At 45.6% G+C, this 27749-nt stretch overlaps 1 protein-coding gene across 1 annotated transcript; it reads left to right on the top strand.

The window, feature by feature from the left end:
• Positions 1–10204: 10204 nt before the first annotated feature.
• On the top strand, positions 10205–27394 carry DACT2 (dishevelled binding antagonist of beta catenin 2). The gene is made up of 4 exons (XM_080998709.1): positions 10205–10533; positions 23037–23169; positions 23355–23639; positions 24289–27394. The coding sequence occupies exons 1-4, from the start codon at positions 10297–10299 to the stop codon at positions 26070–26072; spliced, it is 2439 nt and encodes an 812-aa protein (XP_080854835.1). The 5' UTR covers positions 10205–10296; the 3' UTR covers positions 26073–27394.
• Positions 27395–27749: the final 355 nt, after the last annotated feature.

Raw genomic sequence — 27749 nt, 5'->3', positions numbered from 1 at the left:
TAGTCAAACTATAAAACACTAATAAACAAACCCCAATAACACATTAGAGCAGTGCATTTTTCTGGGGGTACACATACCCCTAAACATTTTGTGAATCTTTGTACTTTCGTCCATTTACTGTACATTGGTACCTCGGGTTACAGATGCTCCAGGTTACAGACGCTTCAGGTTACAGACTCCTCTAACCCAGAAATAGTACCTCAGGTTAAGAACTTTGCTTCAGGATGAGAACAGAAATCCTGCGACAGCAGCAGGAGGAGGCCCCATTAGCTAAAGTGGTACCTCAGGTTAAGAACGGACCTCCAGAACGAATTAAGTTCTTAACCCGAGGTACCACTGTATTTATTTTTCCCTGATTTGAACTATCCCATGGTGATTCTCTTGAGTCAAAATGAGAGTACCCCTAAACATTTTTTAAGGGGAAAAACAAAAGCACTCCATTAGAGTATAAAAGCAGAAATCAGGAGCTAGCAGACCTGGGTAGGTGCATTCCTTAAACCATCTTGAGTAAATAGAAAAGAATGCAGTTGACATTTGAAAGCTATCGGGATGGTTTAATGATAATAATACACATTAAACAGGAACCGTGTTAGATCCAAGTTAGACCTGGGTTTTGTTAAATGCTTCTATTTAATGTTGTTATACAACCAAAAACCAGTAAAATCTTTCAACTCCTCCTTTACTAGGATATTTAAAAAAAAACCCACCAGGACTTGTTTTGAAGTAATGTTTCTGATTACTGCTACTGCTTCTCAGATGCATGTTTACATTGCAGTGGTGGAGGGGAAAGGTTAAAAGGAATACTGTCAGGCGAACTAAATCACAGCTGTATTGGAAACCTCTCCCATATGTTTGTTCTGCAAGAAAATGATCAAACTGTAGCCCTGTGAAAAATAAACTGAAAATGTCAGAAAAGCAGATGGGCATCCTTCTAATCCCCACCAGTCAAGGGGAGGATTTTGCTCATGTTTTTAGAAGAGTCTTCTGTCCAAATACTCTTATCGAGTAAAATATGTTTTCCTAACAGAAGCTAGAGCTGTGTCAACTATTTGCGGATTTCCTTATTTCTTGTCCATGATTATACCATATAAGCTTTGCTCAAAACGTCCCCTTTGCAGCTTCAGGGGACATTCAGAATGAGAGTGCATGTTATTCCCTTATCTCTAGCTGGGAGGAAGTATGCGAGGCCCCAGTCTTTCAAAGGAAGGGCTTTAAAATGCTTTCATTGCATCACAATGTTTTCCTACAAAGTGATTTGCATGCAAGAGGTACATCACTTTTGCACATAGTCAGGCATTTCCCCTTGTGGCGAAACATTTGCTTCAGTGATCTATTTGTATATTACTGAAGCCGCAACATTCAGTCATCGGGAGAAACATGACCGACCCGCCTCCAAGCTGCAGCTTGTGGCAGTTGTTCTTTGGCAGGTGGTCAGGATCTGCTGAACAGACTGGATGACCCAGGGCTCTTTCAGAGAGTGATAAGGCAGATGAGAAAGTGTTATCAGGGCAGCTAATTCAGCATCGTCAGGAGTGGGAAACCACCTAGGCAAATTTCCAAGGGTCACATGTCAGTTGTGGTTGGAGCAACAGAGACAATTGTGTCAGGAGTTCAGCCTACGCTTGAGTAGGACCCTGGCAGAGACACATGCCCGACTGGCATGTTCCCTCCCTCCTGGTCGATCGTTCAGGAGCTTCAAAAACTTTCCTCAGCCCGAACATCACAGCGACCAATGCCAACAGACACCGGTACACTTAGGGATCCACAGAGTTTGCGCATCTTGCGTGACAGACCTCAGCAACTCAGCATTTTGGCTAATCTACTTTATTTACATATAAACACACACGGAGCACTGCAACATGGCTCCCTCTCTCTCTAGCATCAGACAGCAAAGAGAAAAAGAACAAAGGACAATAGTCCCACTTCATTGAACACAAACATCCTGTCTCCGTCACATCCCACTCTGTGGAGTCAAAACATATATCGTCATGTGATAGACAACAATCCCATGACTGAAATCATGGAGCAGGAATTGCTATTTCATACATTTCTTTTTTTCTTTTTCTTTTGTATAACTTTTTTTTCCAAGTTTTTTAAGACTCAAAAGAATTAAAAATTAATTAAGGGCCACAATGTCTCAAGACAGGTTGTCCGCACTGAGTATTCTGTACATTGACAGTGACAAACTTAGACAATCAAATTTTGATGAAGTTTTCTCCTTTTCTCCTTTCTCCTTTAGAGGAGAAATTGCAGAATTTTAAATACCCGTCATCATCCTTGGCTTCATTTATTACACTCTTCCATTTTCTTCTGGGGGATTGGGAGGGGCCTCACAAGTGGAGTAGCCTAGGGCCTCTCTTCATCTAAATCCGACCCTGCATAAATCCCTGCATATTTTATATACACTAAACCATTCAGTATTCCATTATTACATCCATCAAAACTTATTTACACTGTTGAATTTATCTTAATGCTGCCAACATTTTCAAATATACACAATTGTCCTCCATATTTTCAACAAGCATTTTCCAATCTTCTCTAAACGTACGTTCTTCTTGTTCTCTTATTCTAAATGTTAGGTCTGCAAGCTGCACATATTCCATCAGTTTAAATTGCCATTCTTCTTTACAGTGGTGCCCCGCAAGACGAATGCCTCGCAAAATGAAAAACGCGCAAGACGAAAGGGTTTTTCGGTTTTTGCGTCGCTTCGCAAGACGATTTTCCCTATGGGCTTGCCTCGCAAGACGAAACTTCTTGCGAGTTTTTTTTCCTTTTTCTCAAAGTGACCGCAAAGGCGAGCTCCGGTCGCGCGGCCGAGGGAAGCCCCACTGTGGGTCGTCCAAAGACAGCCCAAGCACGCCACTCACCTAAAAGGCATAGCGAGACGGAGGGAGCGCGCGAGGATCCCGGTGCAGAGGAGGCTCCTGCAGCAAAATAAAGGCAGTTGGCAGCCGGAGGGCTCCAGGACCCGGAGCTGCGGCAGGGCCGTCGATGGCGTTGCCGGAGACTCCTCCCTCTGGGCCTCGCTCTCTCTGCCTTCGCCGCCGCTGGCTCTGCCTGCGATCGGCCGGGCTCATCGCTCCGCTCTGCAGAGCGCTGCGCAAAGGCGCAGCGGGACAGGTGTCCAGGGACGCTTTGGCTGAGCGCGCCCCGGGATCGGAGGTGCGGGGTGCTTGCTGCAGATCTTATCTTCCGGGGTCGCTGGGATGGCTCGCTCCACTCTGCAGAGCGCTGCGCAAAGGCGCGGTGGGACAGGTGTCCGGGGACACTTTGGCTGAGCGTGCCCCGGGATCGGAGGTGCGGGCTGCTTGCTGCAGAGCTTATCTTCCGGGGTCGCTGGGATGGCGGCGGTCGGGGCTTGTGTTATGTAAGCGCGTCAGGAGGGACTGCTTAAGAGGCTGGACAAGGCTTATGCAATGGCCAGATGCTCCCTAGGGGTTGAGGCTTGCAGTTGCGGGAACGAGTTTATACCTGTAGCCGCTAAGCCGCTAAGCCGCTAATAGCCGTGCTTCGCAAGACGAAAAAACCGCAAGACGAAGAGACTCGCGGAACGGATTAATTTCGTCTTGCGAGGCACCACTGTAGTTGGGACTCAGCTTGTTTTCCATTTTGGGGCTAACGAAACACGAGCCGCAGTAGTGGCATACATAAATAACCACATTTTAACCAATTTCTATGCACACCCACATATCCCCCTGTGTGCTCCATCCAGGCAAGCAAGAAATGTTAATCAGAGTTTGAGGACAAATTCTAGCCAGGCAGAAACACCTGGGAGTGGTAAGCAGGACCGCCAAGGGGTGTGGCTTATGGAGAGAGGGTGTGGCCTGTGGAGAGGGGTGTGGCTTGTGAAAAGTTCCAAGGGCCAGAAAGAGGCTTGAAGAGCATTTGCCCCCCTCAAGGGGGCTAAGGCTCTCCATCCATGGTGTAAGCAAGTGACTTAAGGGCAGACAGCAGCACCTATCGTGGTCATAGGTGATGACACCTGTGGCCCTTACCAGATGCTGCTGTCTACCCAACATCACAGCACTGAAATAACAGCCCCGGCACCTCCACCATTGCCAGAATGGGCACTGAGTCCATTCAGAGGCAGTCAGAAGTGGAAGCTGGAAACTGACCAGCCAACCACAGCATGCGCCACCACTAACATGAGGCATGCACACATAGCTAGCACATCCACTGCTATTGTGCTGTGTGCAGCACCAGCATTGCAAACCTCTTTCTGAATAGAGGCTATTCAGAAAGCAGCACTTTTATTCTTGGGAATAGGATGCTATTCTGACATCCCAGGACAAACGAGAAGGATTTTCAAGCTATTTCCATTGCACAATGCAGGCACAAAGCCATGGAACCGAAACTGCAATTGAGTGCTCAAAAGAAACGGTCTATCCACATTATTTATTCAAATTGGCAATTTTTTTATAAGCTGCTTAAGTCTGCAAGCTCTGTTCTGAACCCAGCAGTATTCAAGCATTTGCAGAAGCTGGAACACATGCATGAACGTACAGATCAGCTTGACAACAACTTGAAACTTGCTTTTTCCTTTGGTCCTATGCTTGTTTCAAGGTCATTTTTATTTTTGCACTGGACACAGTACATTTAACAGCGGTGTGTAGATGGACGCTTGTCATCTTTGCATCAGCGACTTTTTCTAATAGCCCATTCCTTTATATTTATTACCTAAAGAAGCACCATCTACATTTTTCTCCTTGGAATTCCTTTCTACAGCTTAAAATCATCCCAGTTGACCTAATAACTATATAAAGCCCTGTATCTGAAAACTCACAGGCTGATAAAACTATAGATCTGATAAACACCATCACATCCAGTCCCTTATTGGAGAATATTCTATACCCAAACAGTCAAAGGAACAGACAGCCAAGAAAATTAGATGCAATATATAATTATGTTTACAGTATATGGCAAAGAAAATGTAGCAAAACCTGCCCAGAAGCCTCTGGCATATCCCTGTGGAAGGAAACTTATCATCCAACACCAATTTTGGCAACCAGTAGATCATGAGCCTGTTTTACTAACTAAAGTAAACACTAGGGAAATATACTACATGCCTGCTTGGAGTTGGAGACAATGGTTAAGATACATTGCAGGGCAGAGATGATGGACATGTGTACAGTAATGTAGACAGGTCTATGAGATCTATTAACATAATGTGCAGTATTTTTGTTGTTGCTATACGCAAACCTTATATATACATCTGTTTCCTCAAGTCTTGCTCACTTTCCAAACAGCATCTGTGCTGGTTGTTGCTCACATCCATGGTTCTCATTCATTAATTCATTCACCTGCTGCTGTTTCCAGGTCTGTTAATTGAAATAGTATTTGACACCTTTGTTAGTAAGAGGTATTTTAGTTGAGAAGCATGCAGAGAGGTCTGAGGTGGGAGTAGGGATTAGAAGAAGGGTTGCTGATGTCACAAAGAAACTAGTAATTCCCTAAATCAGTGGTTCCCAAATGGTCCGTGGACCCCAGGGGATCCACGGAACCCACCCGGGGTGTGTCTGTCTGTGGCACCATTCACGTAACAAAAACTATTATAGATATCAACATTTTCAAAAGTAGGGAGTCCATGGCTTGGCTTCTGAAAAACAAGGGTTCCACAGTACTTAACTAATTGGGAACCACTGTCCTAAATGATGGGAGATTAGTACTATTGGGGGATTCTTTCAAAGATGAAAATTTGAAGACTCTCCAAACTTTGTTCATTACCTCCCTACTGGCGCCTGCATTAGCAGAACAGAGAGTCATGGGAAGGTCCACAGAGTCATGTTTAAAACACATTCAATGCACAATTAATGCACATGATTTCCTGCAAAGAATCCTGGGAATTGTTTAAGGGTATTGATAATTGTTAGAAGACCCCTGTCCCCACCATTATCAGAGTGGTTAAACAATCAATCCCTCTTCCCAGAGGATTCTGGGAGTTATAGCTCTGAGGGGAATAGAGGTCTCCTAACAAGTGCCTGGCGTGCTCTGGTCCGTGGGGTCACAAAGAGTCGGACACGACTAAATGACTAAACAACAACAACTCCCAGCAACCAAACTACAAATTACAGTTCACAGGGTTCTTTGGCGGAAGCCATGCCTGTTTAAAGTGGTATGACACTGCTTTAAAAGTAGAGTGTAGAAGAGGCCATATTATGTTTCTATTTAAATTACAGCAATCATTTCTCAGTATGCCATGAGCCCTGTGGAGATGGGGTGGCCAGATCAGGAGCAAGGGTGGGAAAAGATTGAAAAGCTAGAGCAGGGGTCAGCAAACTTTTCCAGCAGGGGGCCGGTCCACTGTCCCTCAGACCTTGGGGGGGGCAGGACTATATTTTTTGGGGGGGGGAGAATGAACGAATTCCTATGCCCCACAAATAACCCAGAGATGCATTTTAAATAAAAGCACACATTATACTCATGTAAAAGCACGCTGCTTCCCGGACCGTCCGTGGGTCGGATTTAGAAGATGATTGGACTGGATTCGGTCTCCGGGCCTTAGTTTCCCTATCCATGAACTAGAGTGTCATGATACTAAGGAGAGTCCCAGCAGGTTGGAACAGACCTTATCCAGTCCCCAGGAGGTCTGGAAGTTGGCAGAGGAAACTATAGGCACAGAGTCAGATATGGAGAGGGGGCCAAGCATGTTTTCTGGGGAAGAAACCTATCCTCATGTGACTTCCTAACTTGTTTCAGTCACCAATACTCAGCCTAACCTACCTCACATGGCTATTGTGAAGATATAGAAGAAGGCATAAAATAGGACTTAGTATTTGTATCATTAGCATCCAGTTTTGGTTCCCAACTCCTAAGCACAAGGTAAGAGAGAAGGTTAATTTAAATGATGTCTAGCCCTGTATTGTGATGAGGCTGTTTCTGCAGTTCACTCCAAAATTATATTCTTTAACCCAGCTTGAGCAAAAGCATAGTCTCCCTTGGACGTGATTTTTTTTCTTGGATATAACTGTTGTTAAATAAAAATGACCCACTGATTCTACTGCTGTGCTTTATGTTAGTGTTTCATTTTAAGCTGCTCTCCAGATTCTCATCCCAGAAAATATTGGCTTATCTAAAAAGCTGCAACCATCAAATTGAAAACATATGAAGCTCATAGATCACTGGCTCTCCCTCCCTGCTTTCCCCCACTGCTTCCGTACTGCAGGCTTTTACTGTATTTTAAATGAAAACTCCCTGAGATTAAAGCTGCTGTGAAGCCTCCTGTAATCACTTTTTCTGCTGGATTTATTCAGCCTAGACATGTTCCTTTTGTGAAAAAGTAATAAACTTCCTCCCTCCCTTCCCCCTCCCCTCCAGGAGATGGGGAAAGAAAAGGAGATTGGTTAAGGCTGCCAGATCAACATTTCAGAAGGAAGAGACACTGGAGTGCTCATCTTCTGAAGAGCTGTGTAAGGTTGGCTGCAATGATTTCAGCATAGCTTTGGGGTTTGGGGGTGGGTGAAACAAATCAGTGGCAGAAGCCTGTAAACTCTCTTATTATGAAGAGTGCTTACTTAGAGACTGCAGTATCAAGGCTTCATTTGCTTGGGCAAAAGAGCAGACCATCACCTTAGACCAGGGATGAGGAATCTGTGACCCTCCAGATGTTATTGAACTCCAACTCCTATCAGTCCAAACCTACATGGCCACTGGACCAGCAATATCTAGAGGAAATGTGGAGAACCTTGGATCATCCAGATGTTCTGAACTACAATTCCCATCATCCCCGGCTATTGGCCATGCTTGCTTTGGCTGACAGAAGTTGTCGTTCAGCAACATCAAGAGGACCAAAGGTTCCCCAGCTCTCATCTAGAGGGACATAGGTTCCTCATCCTTGCCCAGACTGAGCCACAGCCGTCTTTCCTATTGGGCTTACTGGTGCGTTGCACCAGGGCACTGGCCTCTCAGGGACACCCCAGTGAGTGGGGAAGCTGCGTGGCTTTGCAGGTGGCCTCCCCTTTCCCTGCACGCCCGCCAGCTGTGCCCCATCAACCGTATGGCTGGCGGACATGCAGCTTGCCTCCTTAGCCTCCGTGGGAGGAGAGCAATCCCCGCAGAGGCTTACGATGGAAGCTGCCCCCACTAACTATATGGCTGGCGGGAGAGCAGCTTCCTTCCCTAGCCTCTGGGGGGATCACTGGGAAATGGGGGGGGGGGTGCCGGAGGGATCTTTGCACCACGGCGCTGGATATGCTTAAGACGGCCCTGAACTGAGCTTTCCTATTACTGCAGCTTAAACATATACAGTGGTACCTCGGGTTACATACGCTTCAGGTTACAGACTCCACTAACCCAGAAATAGTGCTTCAGGTTAAGAACTTTGCTTCAGGATGAGAACAGAATTTGTGCTCTGGCGGTGCAGCAGCAACGGGAGGCCCCATTAGCTAAAGTGGTGCTTCAGGTTAAGAACAGTTTCAGGTTAAGTACGGACCTCCGGAACGAATTAAGTATTTAACCCGAGGTACCACTGTATTTTTCAATGGAATCAATCCACACATTCCATTGCAAGTCTTCAGTTGATAAATCAAGTGATTCCTATTTATGTGTGAATCCTTCCTCAGCCTAAGACCCACCTCATGTCAAATACTTCCTTTATCAAAAAATTTTCAGTGTGGGAAAGTACTCGAATCATGCTTCTACATAAAACAGAATCATACATAGGCACATCACATATGGAAGAGATTTCATTGGTGTAGGAAATCAGTCCTGCGCAAGCTCATTAGGTGCTCAAGTTCCGATCTTGACATATGTAGCATTCAGAAGACCTATTTATTTGGTTAAATTCTAATCCCTTGTTCAAAAGTTGACTTTCAATGATTTCACCAAAATCCAAAATGCCTTGTTTCTTGCTGTCTTTCTGCTGGGTGAGGGAGATCAAGACATTGGGATTTACATCTGAACCAGTTGTATGGTGACAACCTTACACATTTTTTAACTTTCAGAAATCCCGTTTTTCAGCTACAGCTTCCCACCCACCCCTGTCTCTAATGAGACAGATCTAGATTAGAGATTGAAAAATGCCGCACTGTCTCACCCCTGCAAATTTCATCCTTGCTCAGTAATGTCTGTGTGTGAGAGGGAGGGATTAAGGCCACACTATTACTCAACTACCCTAATTTGTTTTTTGTTGTTTTTTTTAAAGTCTGCTCTTTTAAAAAGCACACAATTTTAAAGGAGAGAGCTGCGCCATATTTCAAAAAGTAAAATTTCTAACACCCACAAAGTTGTTGAGCATTTTTAAAAGGAAATTGTTGATTTTTGCGGGGAGACCTCCCCTAAAAATAGTGGTTTTAAGCTTTTGGAACTGTTTCCACTGCTTTTTCCATCATGTTGCCATACAGCTGGGTTTTCCCTGACATTTTGCCAATTCAGCAAAGGTGAAAAAGGGAAGGTAAAGGACCCCTGGACAGTAAAGTCCAATCAAATGTGATTAGGGGGTTGTGGCGCTCATCTTGCTTTCAGGCTGAGGGAGCTGGCATTTGTCCATAGACAGCTTTCCGGGTCATGTGGCCAGCATGACGAAACCGCTTCTGGCACAACGGGACATCGTGATGGAAGCCAGAGTGCACGGAAACACCATTTACCTTTCCGCCGCAGCAGTACCTATTTACCTACTTGCACTGGCGTGCTTTCGGGCTGCTAGGTTGGCAGGAGATGGGACAGAGCAACGGGAGCTCAGGCCGTCACAGGGATTCAAACCACCGACCTTCCAATCGGCAAGCCCAAGATGCTCAGTGGTTTAGACCACAGTGCCACTTGCAATTTTTAACCCCTGAGGCCATTTTTACACTCGAAAACAAGGACACGTCAGGAATTTTCCTGACCTACGGCAAGCCTGAGCATGCCTACTTGGAAGGAAGCCCCCACGGAGTCCAGCAACGCATCCTTCCTAGCAGGTGTCATTGACTCAGGATCGCAGCCTGAAATCACTAGCCACGTGGTGGTGATGGGGGGGGGGATTGCGCATGCACGCCCATGCTTGGGGAAAGCGGCGATCCACACGTCGTCTAGACCCCGGGTTGAACCTTCCCAGTCTGGGGGCGGGGCTTGCGGGATGAATGAATGAGCTCCAGCCGCGATTGGCTGCTCCGTCGGCTCGGCTCGCTCGGCGTTGGCTCGGCGTCTGCCCCGCGCCGGGGAGGGCGCTGAACTGCAGCTTGGCCGCGCGCGCCCCCCTCGGCCGCCGCAGCGCCTGCTCGGCTGCATTCGCTTGGCTGTCGGCGGAGGGAGAGGTTAGCGCCTGCCTGGGCTCCGCCTCGCTCGCTCCGGCGTGGCCTGTGGCTCGGACGGCGTCGGAAGATGCTCCTAGGGAGGCCAGCGCAACAGCAGCAGCGGCCGGGCGGCTGGGACCGCTGCCGGGTAGGCGAGAGGCTGCAAGCCGCCCTGGCCGGCCTCCAGGAGCTGCAGGTGCTGCGGGAGAAGCAGCGGGCGCTGGTGAGCGGGGCGCTGGCCGAGCAGCCGACCGCCGACGGCAGGCAGGCGCGCAGCAAGGAGCGGCGCCTCGAAGCCACCCTGAGCGCCCTGAAGGAGCAACTGGTAAGGGGTCTCCCGCCGGCGAGGGAGTCTGGCCGCTGCGCCACAACTGCGGCGGGGGGCCAGGGGAGAGCGGGGATCCCTTGATGGATCCAGGCGCCGGGGATCCTCCAGGGGCCCCTCCTTTGCATGCAGAAGCGCCCCCTCCTCCTCTTTCCAGGTAGGACCGGGACAGAATCCTGCCTGGAACTGCGGAGAGCTTCTGCCAGTCAGAGTAAGCCGTGCTAGGTTAGAATCCTAAAAGTTGGAAGAGACCTCGAGGATCATCTAATGCCGTGGTTCCCAACGTGGGGCGATTTGATTTTTAAGGGGGACATTCGAGAATGAGTGAATGGCCTTTTAGGCATACTCCACGTGAATCGGAGTTCACTTTTTGAATAAGAATAATTATATGTCGTGGGAGGGGGGCATCAGGATTTTAGAGGTGCTTAGGGGCATGGCCAAAAAAAAAAGAAAAAAAGGTTTGGATCCACTGATATAGTCCAACCGCCTGCAATGCAGCTGGCTCATGCAGCGAATCGAACCCACGACCTTGGCATTATCAGCATCAGGCTCTAACTAACTAAACTATGAACCACATTAATTGGACCGGTGGTCATACTCGGTTGGTACCTCTGGCCAGGCTACCAGTCTCAGATTTATTCTATTTAAATCCTGTGGTGAGTGAATTTATTCTCACTAAATGGTTCCATTGCAGTTATAGAGCCATCAACAAGTCTATTATTTGCTGGCTGCATGATAGCAGAATTATTTCATTCATGCTTAGGCAAACTATGCTTTAGGGGCTTTTTAGGGACAGCCTACATTGGCAAAGTAAATCTGTCCTGGAGCAGAGCCTCATTATGATCTGCCTTCCCCCTAACTATACACACACCCTAGTTGCACAATTTTAGAGCTGATCCCCTAATTTAGGTTTTATCTATTTAATCTTTCGTTTCCACTAGAGAATCTATGGAGGATGGTGGTTTGAAGGGTGATGACTGAGAGTGCACAAGTTAATTGAAGAGATCCATAAAAAAAGGTTCAAAGACTGTTGGGTACATTGTAAAATAGTAATGAATAGTTTGGTTTTTTAAAATGCAACATTCAGGGCTGTGTTGTTGCAAGGTCCGAGAAAGGGTATGTCTGTATGTATGCGTTTGATGTAAAGAATAACCATTCTATGAAACAGGGATGTATGATAAGGAATAATTAATTAAGGCATCAATCTCTTAAAATTACGGGATTAACAACCCTGAACCAGTCCGTGTTATCTTCTGCCTTAAATCTAAGAGGTGTTTCGGATGCTGCACTTTCCCAGTTACATTTGTAACATTTGTATTGACACAGTCTCCATAGGCAATTGTCACATTTGACAAACTTTTTTGCTTTTTCGGATGTAACAGCTGAAGCTGCTCTAAATCCGTGTAATAATACATTTCCATTAGTGGCTACATGCTTTGACTAGGCTCTTATATACTCTTGTTGTCAGTGAGAAACTTCTTATGGGTAAGTGCACTTGGAGGCTGAATTGCCTTTGATCTGCTCCACCCATTACCTGATGTCTTATTATTTTGTTTTTTAAGCCTCAGCCTCTCAATCCATGGAAGTAAGTCCTATTGACTTATTTTATTGGAACTTGCTTCTGAGTAAACACATTTCAGATCATCCTGCACAGTCCTAAAAAACAATATTTTGCCATATCAGTTGCAAGGTCTCAATGAATAAATTCACTGAAATGTCATGGAATCTGTGAAGAACTTAAATTTCTGGTTTAGTGCACTAAATTTCTGGAGGGTGGGAATTTTGCTTTGATGTCATTCTTTAAACAAGGCTGAAATAATAAATGTGTGTGACCCTGTGTATATAAAATACCACTGACTTGGGGACCTTTGGTTTTGGGGTTTGGCTTGGGTTTTTTTAAAAAAATAAAGCATATTCCTGAGTGTCTTAAGATTGGTATTTGAATAAATTCAAGAACTTGTTTTGCTATTAACTGGAAATGTAGAGAGAAATTCACATCATACTGAAATAGCAGATCTGCAATGCCTGTGAATGGCAGCTTTCATCTTACCTTTGGAAGAAAAGGGGTGCAAAAACTTTGCCACTAGAAGTATCATTTGACAGGCTGATTGAATGCTGTTCATTTAACATATTTCAGTCCACTTGGAAATATTACAAAATAATAAAAAGGCAGCCATGATTTGCAAAGAGCAGGAAGGGGATTAGTAGTGATCTGGACCAACTTCCTAGATTGTGGATGGAATAATATATGGGAACCTTTGTTCCTCCAGATGTTGGTAAACTACAGTTCTCATCATCCGAGGGCAGGCTTATTGGAGCTCAAGAAGTTGTAGTTTAGCAACATCTGGAAGGACTAAGGTTCTCCACACCTGATCTAGGGCCCATCCTTCTATACCATTGGCTATGCTGGCTGGGAATGTTGGAGTTGGAGTCCAACCACATCCAGAGGACCACACATTCTGCATCCCAGGCACACGATGACCAACTTACTCAAAGGAAGAAGCAAAAACAACACAAAGCAATTGCTATTTACTTTTCCTTCAGTTTAAGCAATGCACATTTCAACTGTGCTGTCTAACGGGGAATAGTGCAGAGAGAGTGGATAAATATCATTTTTATCTTTCAAAAGTTGGTTGGCAGTAGGCTCAGGAGAGACAAGCACAAATGAACTTCTTCACTCAATGTGTAATTACTTCATGGAATTGACTGTCACAAGATGTGGTGATGGCCGTTGGCTTAGAGATGACTTTCAAAACCCATCACCTGTTCTGATTATAACTAGCACAAACAACCGGTGTTGTAATAACAAAGACTAGAACAGCTCAGGAAATTTCTTCATGATGATTCAGTGAAATATAGTGGCTAGAGCAGACTTTGGCAGCCAGGTGCCCTCAGCTGTTTTGAACCATAGCTCCCATCCAAAATACCCTATGGATGCCTGATTGGTGGAGGCTGGGGCAGAGTGTTGAGTTTCGAAACCCAACTTTTCTCTCTGGTCTGCTTCACACATTATTTTGATACAGGTTTATGCCTAGGTATGGCAAAAGTGTACACCAAAAATTGTAAATGGTGGATATGGCCAAATCTGTTGCAAACTATGCATCACACAAGTACATTTGCTGAAGAGTTGTAATCGACTGCAGTCAAGTAAACACCCAGTGGTAAATCTAGGCCTGTGCTTGCAGCCATTTGAGAATTTTGATCAAGTATCTTAGTTCTCAGCCTTATTCTGGGGCGAAAAAAGCCTTCGGAAGGAAAAGACAGAATAAAAATGTAACACAGATAAGTAAAACAATATGATGCACCTTATGAAGGGTTCGCCACCCCCGCCAAAAAAAAGTTCCACAGTGAAAAAGCTCTGGCAGAAATCAAGTCTGCTTTGAGGCAAGCTTTCTGTCCAGACTCAAATGCAACAGTGAGTCAGACCAGAAGTATGAAAGCAAGCCCACCCATTTACAAGAGGACTTTCAAGTTTACTAGCTCATGTGTGGTTCCTGGCTTTTTCCTTCAAGTCTACCCTGTCTGAAGTCACACCTGCATAACTGGCCTTCACATACTGCAGACCTCCAAATCTGAATGCCTTATTCATTGGTGAAGAGGCTAATAGTCATTAACTGGCACTACCTATTAAATTGATTAAATTTATATCCAACCCTTCCTCCCATAGGAATGTAAAAGTACATTAGAGGCTTTCTGGCACACTAACTTCTTGCCACACTACAGTGTGCTGGGTTTCAAATATATCTCTCTGTACCATGGGTAGGCACCTTAAGGCCCGGGGGCTGGATCTGGCCCAATCGCATTCTAAATCCAGCCCGCAGACGGTCCTGGAATCAGCGTGTTTTTACATGAGTAGAATGCGTCCTTTTATTTAAAATGCATCTCTGGGTTATTTGTGGGGCATAGGAATTTGTTCATTATTATTTTTTTCAAAATATAGTCCGGCCCCCCACAAGGTCTGAGGGACAGTGGACCGGCCCCCTGCTGAAAAAGCTGACCCCTGCTATATTTCTGGAAGAAAAATTGTTGTCATGCTGCAGTTTGCACGGCTGCCAACAGGTGGCCACACCAACTACGGCCTGAGAACAGAACAGCAAGCTGCCCAGGCAAGCTGCTGAGGAAGGAACACTGTTTGAAAGAGGAGAGAAGGCATTTTTCTGAAGCCTCACCCCACCCCCTTCCATTAAATATCAGTGGAGCAGTGTTTAAAGGAGGCTGGCAAGTGCTTCAGAGAGTGGTTTGGCAAAGCTGCTCTCTAAAGTGCCTCCCCCATCGAGCATCACTGTTTAAAGGAGGGAGGGAGGAGCTTTAAAGAGCCTTTGGGTATATGTATTCTGTCTGAAATACTTTTCTGTGTTAGAATTCTGTGTTAGAAAACTTCCAGCAGTCATATGGGTCCTTTGGGTAAGCCACAAGTAAACACCTTGTAATTTATTTGCTAGAAACCAGTCTGAATGACTGCTGGAAGAGTCGCCATATTTTTCACTATTCATGCAAAAAGGTCTCATGCCGCACCAAAACATGGCCGAATCTTAATTGCCTGCAAAACACCTCCTCCATGCCACCATAAACTATTACAAAGTGCACACGTGGTTTCCTGCCCCCCCAGATCATCTGTTTCTCTTCGCCCACACTTTGCACTTTGTTTTGCTTTGGTTTTGCTCAATATCCAGCTTGATGCATTGTTCTTCTTAATAAGTCCAAAGCTTGCTTCCATCTTTGTGACTTTTCAGTCAGCCCTAATATAGTTTAGCAATGTTTATTTTTGCATCCGTTGCCCTCCAAATTAAAACAAGCATGTGAGGGGGAATTTTTTTTGCAACTCCTACATCCAGTGTTGAAATAGATGGCATGATCAAAAGAGGAAAGTGATTGAATTTGTGTGACATCAACTTCTTTTTTTAAATCCCTGTGCTTTTTGTGTGTGTGTGTGAAGTAGCAAATATATATTAGGACTGGAATTCGTTTCTGGGGTGGGGGAATAATGCAATCAAAATGTTATAGACTTTAATCTCTCCAGTACTGGCAATTACACACTTCAGTAAACTCTGAGTTAATTCTGATCTCCCCTGCCCCCTCCTCCTTATTGGTGTTAGACTTGGCCATCAGTTATCAATCAGGTGTGAAAACACAAAGGGTATTCACTAACTGTAGGCAGCTTTATCAGAAGGCATCTCAGAGTGAAAATTGGCTTTAACCTTCAGGGGCTGCTTAAGCCCCACTTGTGAAACATTGCAGCAAGCATATCTTGATTAGAGTCAAAATGGCAGCACAAGTCTACTGCCAACCACTTGATTACCTGTCATTGATAATGTTAACTAATGACTCCACTTTATTTTATGGAAGCCCAAAGAGAATATGATTTAAAACATTTATGGCTTGCTCAAGGCCAGCAGGTTAATAGGAACACCCAGTGACCTCTGACCAAAGCAATCCATTCCTATTTGACATACGTGCTTTGTGCTGTAAGAGCTCATTTGTATGTGTGTTTTGTTCCCAGTAAGACTTGAAAATGGAGGATTAGCTTATCAAGATATGGCAGACACTTGACCGGGGTTTAAAACAGGGAAAAAAGAGAGTCCATGGTGTTCCCCCTTTTTTAGGAGAGACAGAGCTTTCTCTCCATTGGTCAGAAGGAATGGGTTGAGTCATTTTATCATAGGAATAGTAGCATGTGGTGTTTGGGGAGGAAACTGCTGCATTCTTGGCTATCCAAACCAATTTTGACATAGCTAGCAACATCTGGAACTCTGGATGTGTAAATGGTATCTTCACTAATGTGCATTCAGCCCATCCAGAGTGTTTGTTTACTCAGAAGTAAGTTCCACTAAACTCAGAGGCACTTGCTTCAACAGGATCTAGAGCAGGCATCCAAAAACCTGGCCTTCCAGCTGTTTTGGGACTACAATTCCCATCATCCCTGACCACTGCTCCTGTTAGCTAGGGATGATGGGAGTTTGGGTACCCTAGATCAGGCATCCCCAATCTCCATATCACTATCACTTCCTGTTCTGCCCTAGCCTGGATAGCTCTGTTGGTTAGAGCATGGTGCTGATAATGCCAAGGCTGTACATGAGGCACTGGGCCCAGAAGCGCATAGGCAACTAGCACAGTTATCTCAGAAATAGGTGCTACATTATCCTCCCCAGTTGTGCCTCTCAGCAATTTTGGAGCTGTATTCTGCATTAGTTGAAGCTTCTGAACAACCTTCGAGGGAAGCCCCACATACGGCATGTTACCCCAAGATGGAAGGTTACCAGAATGTATATCGTGGTCACCAAGTCTTCTCTTTCCAGGAAGGGCTGTAGGTAGCAAATCAGCTGCAGCTGGAAAGAGGCACTCCTTGCCACTGAGGCCACCTAGGCTGGACCAAGCTGGATCAAGGAGCCTGAGTTAAGGACCTGCCCTTTCAAAGGGAGTGTGACCTTGTCCAAGTCAGGCCATCTCCTCACCTCCCAGACTTGAAAACTTAATGCATGCAATGCCTCCCATCTTTTTATGGGTTCTGTTTCGGTTTATTGGCCCTCATCCGATTCCAGCCCATTGCTGCCTCCAAGTATCTGTCAAGAGTCTGAGTGGCCTCTGCTGATTCAGATGGAAAGCAGAGCTAAAGCTGGAGTAATCAGTGTACTGATGACACCCCACTACAAATCCCCTGATGACAGCTCCCAACTGCACACAGGGTCTCGCTACACATCACCAGGAACTCATCTGCTTCCTCAATGGCATGATGGAGATAGTCTTAATCTTTTTTCTCTTTGCTCTCTTGCAAAGCATTCTAGGACCAATCACTTCATCCTCCGCCCCAAACTGCAAAACATAGTCATGCCATAAGATTTTATCTCTGGTATCATCAGTATACTGATTACACCTCACTCCAAATGCCCCGGTGACAACTCCCAGCAGGTTAATATAGATGTTCAATATAATAGGTGTGACAAAATGGAGTCCCATGGGCTGCTGTGTTTCCACTCCTACTGCAGGGCAGGGCAGATCCCAGCAGGTGACAATGGAGGGCTACTGTTAAGCACCATGGGAATTGACCTTGCAGGAATCCATCCCCAACGCATGCTTGACCCATGGAGCTGATGCAGAAGGATAACATGACTAATGGTATCATAAGCTGCTGCTGTGAGGTAGAGGTGGATCAACAGAGTCACACTTCTCCTGCCTATCTCTTGGCAGAGGTCATCAATGTGTCTGAGGTCAGGGAAACCAAGTCATTTTCACTTCCATGTCCAGGTATGATGCTGGAGTGAAATGATAACCCCAGTGTTAGAAACTGAGATATGAAAGCTAGGAGCTTAAACGGCACCATAAACCTAGGTTATGCATGCAACAACAGAATGTCTAGGTGCACTTTTTCATAACAAGAATTCTTGTTGTCATGTCCGACTCTTCCTGACCCCATGGACCAGAGCATGTCAGGCACTCCTGTCTTCCACTGCCTCCCGCAGTTTGGTCAAACTCATGTTGGTAGCTTCAAGAACACTGTCCAACCATCTCATCCTCTGTCGTCCCCTTCTCCTTGTACGATACGATACGATACGATATCTTTATTGTCATTGTCCCTTGCAGAACAATGAAATTGAAAACTACCACAAAACTACATAAAACTACATAAAACTACTACAAAACTACATAAAACATTCAAAAACCCCTAAAAACTCTAAAACCCCATTTTAAAACACACTATAGTACAGAAACCCCTTATGCTGCGTTTAGAACCAGAATTGCATTAGCGTAGAAACTGTTTTTCAGGCGGCTAGTCCCGGCCTTTGTGCCCTCAATCTTTCCCAACATCAGGGTCTTTTCCAGGGAGTCTTCTCTTCTCATGAGGTGGCCAAAGTATTGGTGCCTCAGCTTCAGGATCTGCCCTTCCAGTGAGCACTCAGGGTTGATTTCCTTAAGAATGGATAGGTTTGATCTTCTTGCAGTTCATGGGACTCTCAAGAGTCTCCTCCAGCACCATAATTCAAAAGCATCAATTTTCCGGCGATCAGGCTTCCTTATGGTCCAGCAGCATAACATATATAAAGAATACAAAGCTGAAAATGAATGAACTGCAGCTAAAATATTATGTTCATTTTTCACATGGTCTAGTCGTTACCCTGCCTGCCCACCCCCCAAATATTTAACCGGTTGTTCAACACTTCTGTGTCCAGGGACATCTTCTAAAGAAAGATGCATCACTGTCTCCTTCAAAGCAAAGGGCACTTTCCCCTTCTCACTGCAAGACATTAGTCTAGCTTGTGCTGATGGAACAATTGCCATAGTGCTACGATGAATTCCTCCCATCAATCTGTGGTGATTCCCCTATGGCAGGCATGTCCAACTCCCAAGAGACATTGATCTACTCCCCCCCCCCAAAAAAAAACTGGCAGTGGTCTACCCTTTGGATTGACCAAAGTTGTTGGACTTTTGGGGGGGAGCCTTCACCAAAGTTGTTGGGCCTTTTCTGGGAAGCCAAAGTTGTTGAGCTTTTATCATCATCATCATCATTGGGTGAACAATCTGGATCACGCAATCAAGCAAGATCGAGCAGGCATGCCCACGATCAACCGGTAGATCACAATCAACCAGTTGAACATGCCCACCTTATGGGATTTCCAAAATATTTGATCAGTTCCTCTGATATTGGCCTACGTGTTGCATAAGAGTCCCACAGATTTTGCGCTTTTACTGCTTAAGTGTAAGCTAATGTGATTTGCACAAATTTCTCCTTAGCAAAATTCCACTAGGAGCTAGCAGACTCCAGGATCAAACTTTGGTCTTTAGCAGTTGGGAGTTAATGGGAAGCGTTGTTTCCCAGCAACATGAGACCCACCTCACTCCCCATAGTAGGAGACAATGGGGAAAGAGGAAAGGGTTAACCAGGCAAATATAAATCATTTTCTGTTGGTTAAAGTGCTGTAAAATTACAAACAGATCCTGGAGGTGCAATAAATTATCTTTGAATACCTGAGAGCCTTGTTGAACACTTTGTGGCCTCTCTGCCATTAATCAGAAACCACAAAGGGAGGGATTGGCTGGCAAAACATTAATCATTAAGCAATTAATTCCAGCCATGAAAACAAAACTCTGATTTCCTGAACGGGTGAGGCTAAGGGAAGCATAGTGTTTCCTCCACCACCCTCCATGCAGAAAATTCAGAAAGGTAATGCAGAAGTATTAAATTGGCATCTTTCTATTTCAAATGTGAATGATAACTGTCCCATGTTTGAAATTTAATGAATCCGAACATTTTTGGAACAAGTTTTGTAGTGGACACAATACTTTGTAGTAAGGACACTTTGGGAAGCTGTGCCTCATGTACAACTGTCTATGGGTGCTGAGAGAAGTATAGCATAACTTCATATTTATATTGGTAAAACTAAGATTGAAGTCCACCAGATGTGTGGCAAAGTCCTCTTTGCTTCTTGTGGTTTGGGACAGATGACCAAACCAACAGGGCCTCTCCCTGAGGGATAGGATCTCAAGCTCTGTACAGATGCTACCACCATGTGAAGTTGGGCTGCTTGCACTGGACTCTCCTCCGAGATCCTCGTCCATACTGACTCCGCCATCAGGCCTTCTGGTCTGGGCTCACACCAACCAGCACAATGATGGGGCTTCACATCACTCCTCCTTTTCATCAGCTTGTTTGTATGGGGAGGGGGAGATCTGCATCTGTTGCACAAGTGGATGGTCTAGGGCAGGCATGGCCAAACTTGGCCCTCCAGATATTTTGGGACTACAACTCCCATCATCCCTAGCTAATAGGACCAGTGGTCAGGGATGATTGGAATTGTCCCAAAACATCTGTGGCCATGCCTGGCCTAGGACCTAGGCAAAGAGATTGCAGCCTTTCTTATAAGCACCACCTCAGTAATTTGTTATTTTTTAATTGCTGCTACAACAGCCAAATTGCTGGGCTTCACGAGAAAACACTTGAGGGAAAATGGGGCCCATGGCCTTTAATTTAGCTGTCTCCACCAACACACACACAAGGTCTTAGTCATAAGAACAGAAATATAAGACAAGCCTGCTGGATCAGGCCAGTGACCCATCTAGTCCAGCATCCTGTTCTCACAGTGGCTAACCAGATGCCTGTGGAAGGCTCACAAGCAGGATCTGAGCACAGCAGGCTCTTTGGGATAGCACCGTGCTACTGAAATGGCAATGCTTTTAACAATTCTATTCCTGAACTGTAAATCAAGAATGTGTCCATGTTTGAATGTACTTTGGGCGTCAAAAGACGCTTGAAAACATATTTGTTTTTCAAGAAGTCAATACGTGGACAGTGTCATTTTGTGTTACAAAGTCTTTTATCTAGAAATTTATTAAGTCAGTGTAACTGGACGTAATGCCATTTTGGCCCATTGGCTTTATGAGCCTGCTCTATACCTCTTTTGAAGTCACTGAAATTCGCCCCGTTGCATTTTGCTGGGAATTAAAAGGGCTCCGAGGTGTTCAGATGAGGAAAAGACAAGTTAATCCATGGGTCTGAAATTAACAGAATGTTTAGTGAGGCAAATAATAGGTTGTTGGTTTTTGCACATACTGTGCTTTAGGCTCACTCTCCCCGGCCTAAGCTGAGATCCAAAATAGTTGTTAAGAATGCAGCCAGACTTTGCTCTTCCCCTTTCAAACCCCCAGCCTTTTATGCTGCCCCAAAGGTTGTTGCCTGGAGTGGCTAGATAGGGGCCCCTCCAGACGTAACATGGGATGGGATGCTTCACAGGAACATAGGAAGCTGCCATATACTGAGTCAGACAAATGGTCCCTCTAGCTCAGTATTGTCTGCACTGATTGACAACAGCTCTCATGGGTTTCAGCCAGGGAGTCTTTCCCATCCCTACTGGGGATTAAACTGGATGCTTCCCGTAGGCATCTGTGGATTTTGCATGATACTTTCTCCCCAGGGAGGCTCACCTGGCACCTTCCACACTGCATATCTTTAGGTGCCAGGCTTCTCTATAACCAGACCTTTGGTTAGTTCAACAATCTATAAACTTTTAGGTGTGTTTGTAGGAAGGGAGTTTATTGGTTTGTTATTTTTTGGTATATATTTTGTGCTCTCATTTGGTATTTTTCTATTGTGAACTAGGGACACGGGTGGCACTGTGGGTTAAACCACAGAGCCTAGGACTTGCTGATCAGAAGGTCGGTGGTTCGAATCCCCACGATGGGGTGAGCTCCCATTGCTCGGTCCCTGCTCCTGCCAACCTAGCAGTTTGAAAGCACGTCAAAGTGCAAGTAGATAAATAGGTACCACTCCGGTGGGAAGGTAAACGGCGTTTCCGTGTGCTGCTCTGGTTCGCCAGAAGTGGCTTAGTCATGCTGGCCACATGACCCGGAAGCTGTACACCGGCTCCCCCGGCCAGTAAAGCGAGATGAGCACCGCAACCCCAGAGTCGGTCATGACTGGACCTAATGGTCAGTGGTCCCTGGGTTCTTCCCTGGGTTCTTCAGGTGAAGGAAAGTGTACACAGTTAATTACTAAATAAAACAAATACGGTAAGTAGTTCGACTTATAACATGATGTCATACGGTGGAGAGCAGGAGTGGTGGGACTAATCCATTTTTGGTGGAAGTCACATAAAATCTGATTTGGAATTCAGAAGCCCCCTGTGCACATGTAGAAGCTGCTCTTAGAGTGTTCTGGGAGCTCACACCAGACCAGTGTTTTCAAAGTGATCTTTTAGAGGAAATTTGGGACATGCATTCAATGACCAGAATTTAAGCAAATAACAGTGCAATCACTGTGTTTAAAAGTAAGTCTCTTCGAGTTCAGTGAGACTTATTCTCAGGAAAGTGTATGTAGAAGTGAAGCCTAATAAGCTGTTTTAATGGACTGTTGTATTTTTTAAAATAATGCTTTTGTTTCTACCAGTTTTAAAATATTACTTACCCCCAAATCTTTGCAATATGATGGAATATGACTTTAAATAGTATACATTTACATAAATATATAAAATACAATTTGCTTCCATATCTGCAGTTCTGTCAACCAAGTTGGTTTTCGCTCCATTCACAAGTGTTCTAATCATTTCATTCTAGTATGATTACCTTTGCAGTGCTTACTCTAGTGCATGTGTAGCCAATGTTCTACTCACCAGATGTTGATGAACTACAGCTCCCATCATCCCTGATCATTAGCCTGGGTTGTTGGGAGTTGCTGTCCAACAGCATGTGGAAAGCACCACATTGGCTTTCCTTGCTCTAGTGTAGTGCTTCCAAAACTTGGGTCCCCAGCTGTTTCTGGACTACAGTTCCCTTAATCTATGACCATTGGTCCTGCTAGCTAGGGATGATGGGAGTTGTAGTCCAAAAACAGTGGGAGACCCAAGTTTCGGAAACACTGCTCTAGTGTGTCTAGTTTGTTTGGGGTATGAGATCTTCCATGTGGCCATTCTGTGTGTATTGTTCCTCTGAAGGCGGGCTTAATCCTGACACAATTTGGGCTGGTCCCTTAGAACTTGTCTGAAAGTGTCTCGTTTTCACTCTCCCATTGCTAACAGTCACGTCTGAGGAGGCAAGATGTTGGGTTGAAAGGCCACCTGGATCAGCTGGACCAACAAATTAGTGAACTGAAGTTGGATGTTGGCAAGACCTCCATTGAGTATCTTGACAGTGACAGCAGACCCAGCTCAGGTAATGTGAGAATTGACTGTTGAAGGATATCTATGTAGTTATTATTTAAACAACACTCTAGATTTTCCACAGAAGACTGATCCTTCTGTAAAAAGAAAAACATGGGAGTGCTTCGCTTGGGTTCAGGGTCATGCTGTACATGTGTTCTCTGTAATCCGGAAAATGTCCTCTTTATCTCCTCACAGGCTTTTATGATCTGAGTGATGGCGGCTCCTGCTCCCTGTCCAATTCCTGTACATCAGTCTTCAGTGAATCCATCTCTTCTTCTCATGCCAGCCTCTTGCCAAGTTCCCAGCACCCCAAGACCCGTCTCAGCATCTTCGATTACCGCCCCAAATCTGCGGATGAAACCACGGTACACAACCAGTTCCAACAGCAGGGAGCCTACATCGGTGATGAATGCCGAATCAAAGCTTGCCCTGATATTTCAGGGACTCCTACCAGGTCCAGGCCAAGGCCTGTTTCCACAGGTGACTACACAAACATCCCATTAAAGCTTTCATATCACCTTGCATCTCCTCAGGCATGATGGTGCTTTCCAGTTCAGTTGCATCACACATTTATATGGGAGGCATCAAGAGTTAATAGGACAAGTAATGTAAAGCATGAGTGAAACCATCCCTTAGCTGGTCTAAATTCTTTTAACCCATCTTAATCATTCCTGTAGAAAAATGAAAACTCATTTTCTGGTGTGTGCGTACATGTGTACACACATACAGAGAGTAAAAAAGAAAGAAAGATGGAAGTCTAATATTGTGTTTCATTTTTTTCTGAAAGAACTTATTGGTGAGGACCATAATGGTGGGTGTAAGATGTAATGAGCTCTTGGGCATGTGTATCTTTCTACCAGTGGGGTGCCTGAGGCCCTATTTAGATGATTCATTAAGGACTCAGGAATCAGCTTTATAGCAAAGGAAGTGTTCAAGAAGCGAAATAAAGTTCAGCACTGCCAAGTTTGGGTGCAATAAGATTTTGAGAGCTCCTCTCATTGCCCAGTAAAAATACTCCAGAGAAAAATGAGAAAATGAGAAACGAGAAAAATTTAGTCTTTGATGTCTTGAGACAGACCTTCATTTTTACGTTGTTGACTACCTTTTTATAATTCTGTCCTCTTACCAGGTGACCTTGAAAGACTCACCCTGGCAGATGCAGGATATCCTAAAGTAATTGACCCCAAATCCTTTCCTCTGCTTTCCCCCGGAGGGGAAATCCAGTTCTTCAGTGTGGACCCCAAATACCAGAGTGACTTGGTCTCCAAAAGCGGGAACGAAGTGTATCCTTACCCTAGTCCTCTTCACGCTGTGGCTTTACAAAGTCCACTTTTTTCCCTGGCTGGGCCCCCGTCAGAAAAAGAGGCTCACCCCTTGCCTAACAAAGTTGCCCCTCACGCTGTTGGGCCCAGTTTGATTAGGACACTGCCCGTTGCAGAGTCCAGGCCAGGAGGTTACATCAACAAACTGCTCCAGCTGACACGCTCGAGAGGAAACAATCAGGCAGACGCCGGTGAGAGGTGTCCAACAAAGAGCCAGCCATTCACAATGCTCCAGAGGCTCATTATAATCCCCAGCCCTGGTGGAGTGAAAATTAACAGCAGTGGCAGCCAGATGGAAAAACAAGGGAGCTCGCTGCATGGTAACAAAGCGGAGGGGAAGCTGCGGAGGGGAATGCCTGAAGGGGAATGTGCCAAACAGCAGGGGACTCAGCACAGTGCAAATGTTGAGCAGGCAGCTGCCCCGGCCCATGCAGAGTCTCCGCTGGCTGCGAATGGCTGCTACTCTGCCAGTTCGTCAGCAAGGGATTCTCCTCTGACCGAAGCCGGAGAAAGCAGCCTGGAACGCAGCTCTTCCAGCTCCCAGCTCGGAACAGAGGATTCTAGCCTGAGCCCCGCAAACACCAATGTCGCCCCAACCAAGAAATCTCACAAGAAACCTGTCAAGGCAGGAGGCCATGACCTGGTGCCTCAGGGTGGCTTTGTTCATGCCAAGTTTGTCCCCGCAGAATCCCACCAAGTCAGAGTCAGGTTTGCCAACTCTAAAACGAAGCCTGTGAAGGTGAAGAGGAGAAGCAGCGAGAAGGTGCCGAGGCCTGGGAAGCAGGCTTTCTTTGTGGAGAAGCCAAGGGGACTCCACCATGTTGCTGCCAGGCTGCCCGTTGAGTGGAGTCTGCCTCAGAGGCAGCTGAGAGGAAGGAACCTCATGAGAAGGCCTACTTTTGCTGGGGAAGCTACAGGGAGGTCTTGTTCGGAGTCCAGCCTGTACCCTGTGCCGTTCAGACTCCCTCAAGTACCCTCTGGGCCTGAACTCTACCAGGCCAATGCCCTGTATTCTCTCGAAGCGGCCTACATAGACACCACCAACAAGAAAAAGCAGCGTAAGTGGCAGTCTACGGTGGAAATCTCGACGAAAACCCAAGTGGCCAGCCTTTCAAGCGGCTTTGCCTTGGTGCCACCAAGGCAGTCGGCGCGGAGAGCGGGGATTACCCGCTCTGTCACAATGAGGGCCCGTTCCAAGAACCGCCACCCCTTTCGCCCTGGTGCATATGCCAGAAGTGAGTCCGATCACTCTGAATACTCTGCAGAGTGTGCCTCCCTTTTCCACTCCACCATTGCGGAGACCAGTGAAGGGGAAGTCAGTGACTATACAGCCAACCGCTTTGGGGACAGCGAGTCCAGCGAAAGCGATTCAGAGGGCAGCAGCAATGGCAGCAGCCTGACTCTTGACTACGACGATGAGCATGAACTGGTCTGGCCAGATTCTTCTCCCAGGCAGCCAGCAGCTGTTCCGACTTCGTCCAAGTCTCTTCCACCAATGCCCAAACTCTGTCGCATCAAAGCTTCAAAGGCCCTCAAGAAGAAGATTAGGAGATTTCAACCGGCCTCTCTGAAAGTGATGACCATGGTTTGAAGTGAGAGGGAGCATCTGTTTTGGCAGCTGCCTCTGTTTGCAAAACAAAGGAGGGGATTGAGACTTAAAAGGATTCTGTTAAATGAAATGTGATGAAATCCCTAGATCGCTGGGCAAAGGACCTTTTCTTATGTGCTAATGCCTTTATGGATGACACTGCTACTCTTTACCTCTTTCTGGTTTTTTTCTTTTGTGTGTGTGCGTATGTGACTTGATACCCCGCCCCATTCTGATAGAGATGAAGGGTTTAGATGAGATGCCGCCCTCAAACGGATCCTGTCTGATAGATATTTTGGGAAGATGTGCCGCCTGCAACACATGGAAGATTTCCCAAAGTTGCCAGGGGAGAGAGCATTGCAGTGGTACCTCTAGTTATGAACTTAATTCATTCTTTAGGTCTGCTCTTAACCTGAAACTGTTCTTAACTAGAGGCGTGCTTTCTCTAATGCGGCCTCTTGCTGCTGCTGCTGCGCCGTCGGCACACAATTTCCATTCTCATCCTCAGGCAAAGTTCTCAACTCGAGGTAACTCTTCCAGATTAGCAGAGTTTGTAACCTGAAGCATTTGTATCTCGAGGTACCACTGTATTACTAAAGATGGCACTGCAGCTTCCTCTTCTTTTTGCTGAAGATAACTTTTTATTTTCAAGGGGATCTCCTAACAGTTCAGAAGCGCTCACTATACTGGCCTTCCCCAGCCTGGGATGCCCACCAGATGTTTCAAACTTCAACTCCCAGCATCCCTTATAATTGACCATGCTTGCTTCAGCTGATGGGAGTTGTAGTCCAAAACATCAGGAGGGCAACAGGTTGGGGAAGTCTGCATTACATGGTCACAGCTCTTTCCCCATAGCCATCCATTGCTAATATTGCTTACCCAGTAGCTCATCCATTTTCCTTTGAGATATGCCTGTGGTAGCCAATCTGGTGCTCTTGGACTACAAATCCCATCATCCCTGACCATTGCCTAGGCAGATGTGAGTTGTAATCCAGCATGTAAGACACCATATTGGCTATCATTTAAACATGGGGGTTAGGGTCAGAAAAAAAGTATGTTGGTCAGAGGAATGTGCCAGTATTGCTATGTCCCATTTACAAATTCAACAGATTCAGCAAAATATAACCCTGACCATAACAGCTGTAATCTTTTTCTATTAAGATGTTTGTGTGAGTGTTTTTAAAAAGTATATCTTTGTGGGTCAACTGCATTCCGAACACTGTGTCACACACAGCACGTTAATAGCTGCTGTGGCTGAGAGCATAGCATCTCTCCTCTGATTTATTGCAGGCTCAATAAATGCTATGATGATCCACTACTCTAAACAGCTGTCTGGTTTCCTTGTGTTTAAAAGGTAGGGGTGTCATTTAACTATTAAAAAAAAAGGGAAAGGAAAAGCATACTTGAGAGTTATTTTTCTTCTTCGTGCACAGAACCCCTGACTATGGCTGCGATTGTGAACACACTTGCCTGGGGGGTATGTCTCACTGAACTCAGTGGGACTTACTTCCGAGTAGACATGTCTAGGATCGCATTGTAAGTGACTGGAGCAAAACTACCCCATGTTGATTACAATTTCATTCACCTATTGCATAGCTGAAGCAGTGTGGCCAAGTTATTAAATGAGTTGGGGGCTGTATGGCAAGGCACACCTCTTGGTCCATAACTAGCTGGTGCCAT

Source organism: Podarcis pityusensis (genome assembly GCF_964106645.2).
Source record: "Podarcis pityusensis genome assembly, chromosome: 3".
NCBI lineage: Eukaryota > Metazoa > Chordata > Lepidosauria > Squamata > Lacertidae > Podarcis > Podarcis pityusensis.
The sequence above is the reverse complement of the archived record's forward strand: the minus strand, read 5'-3'. Positions and strand labels throughout refer to the sequence as shown.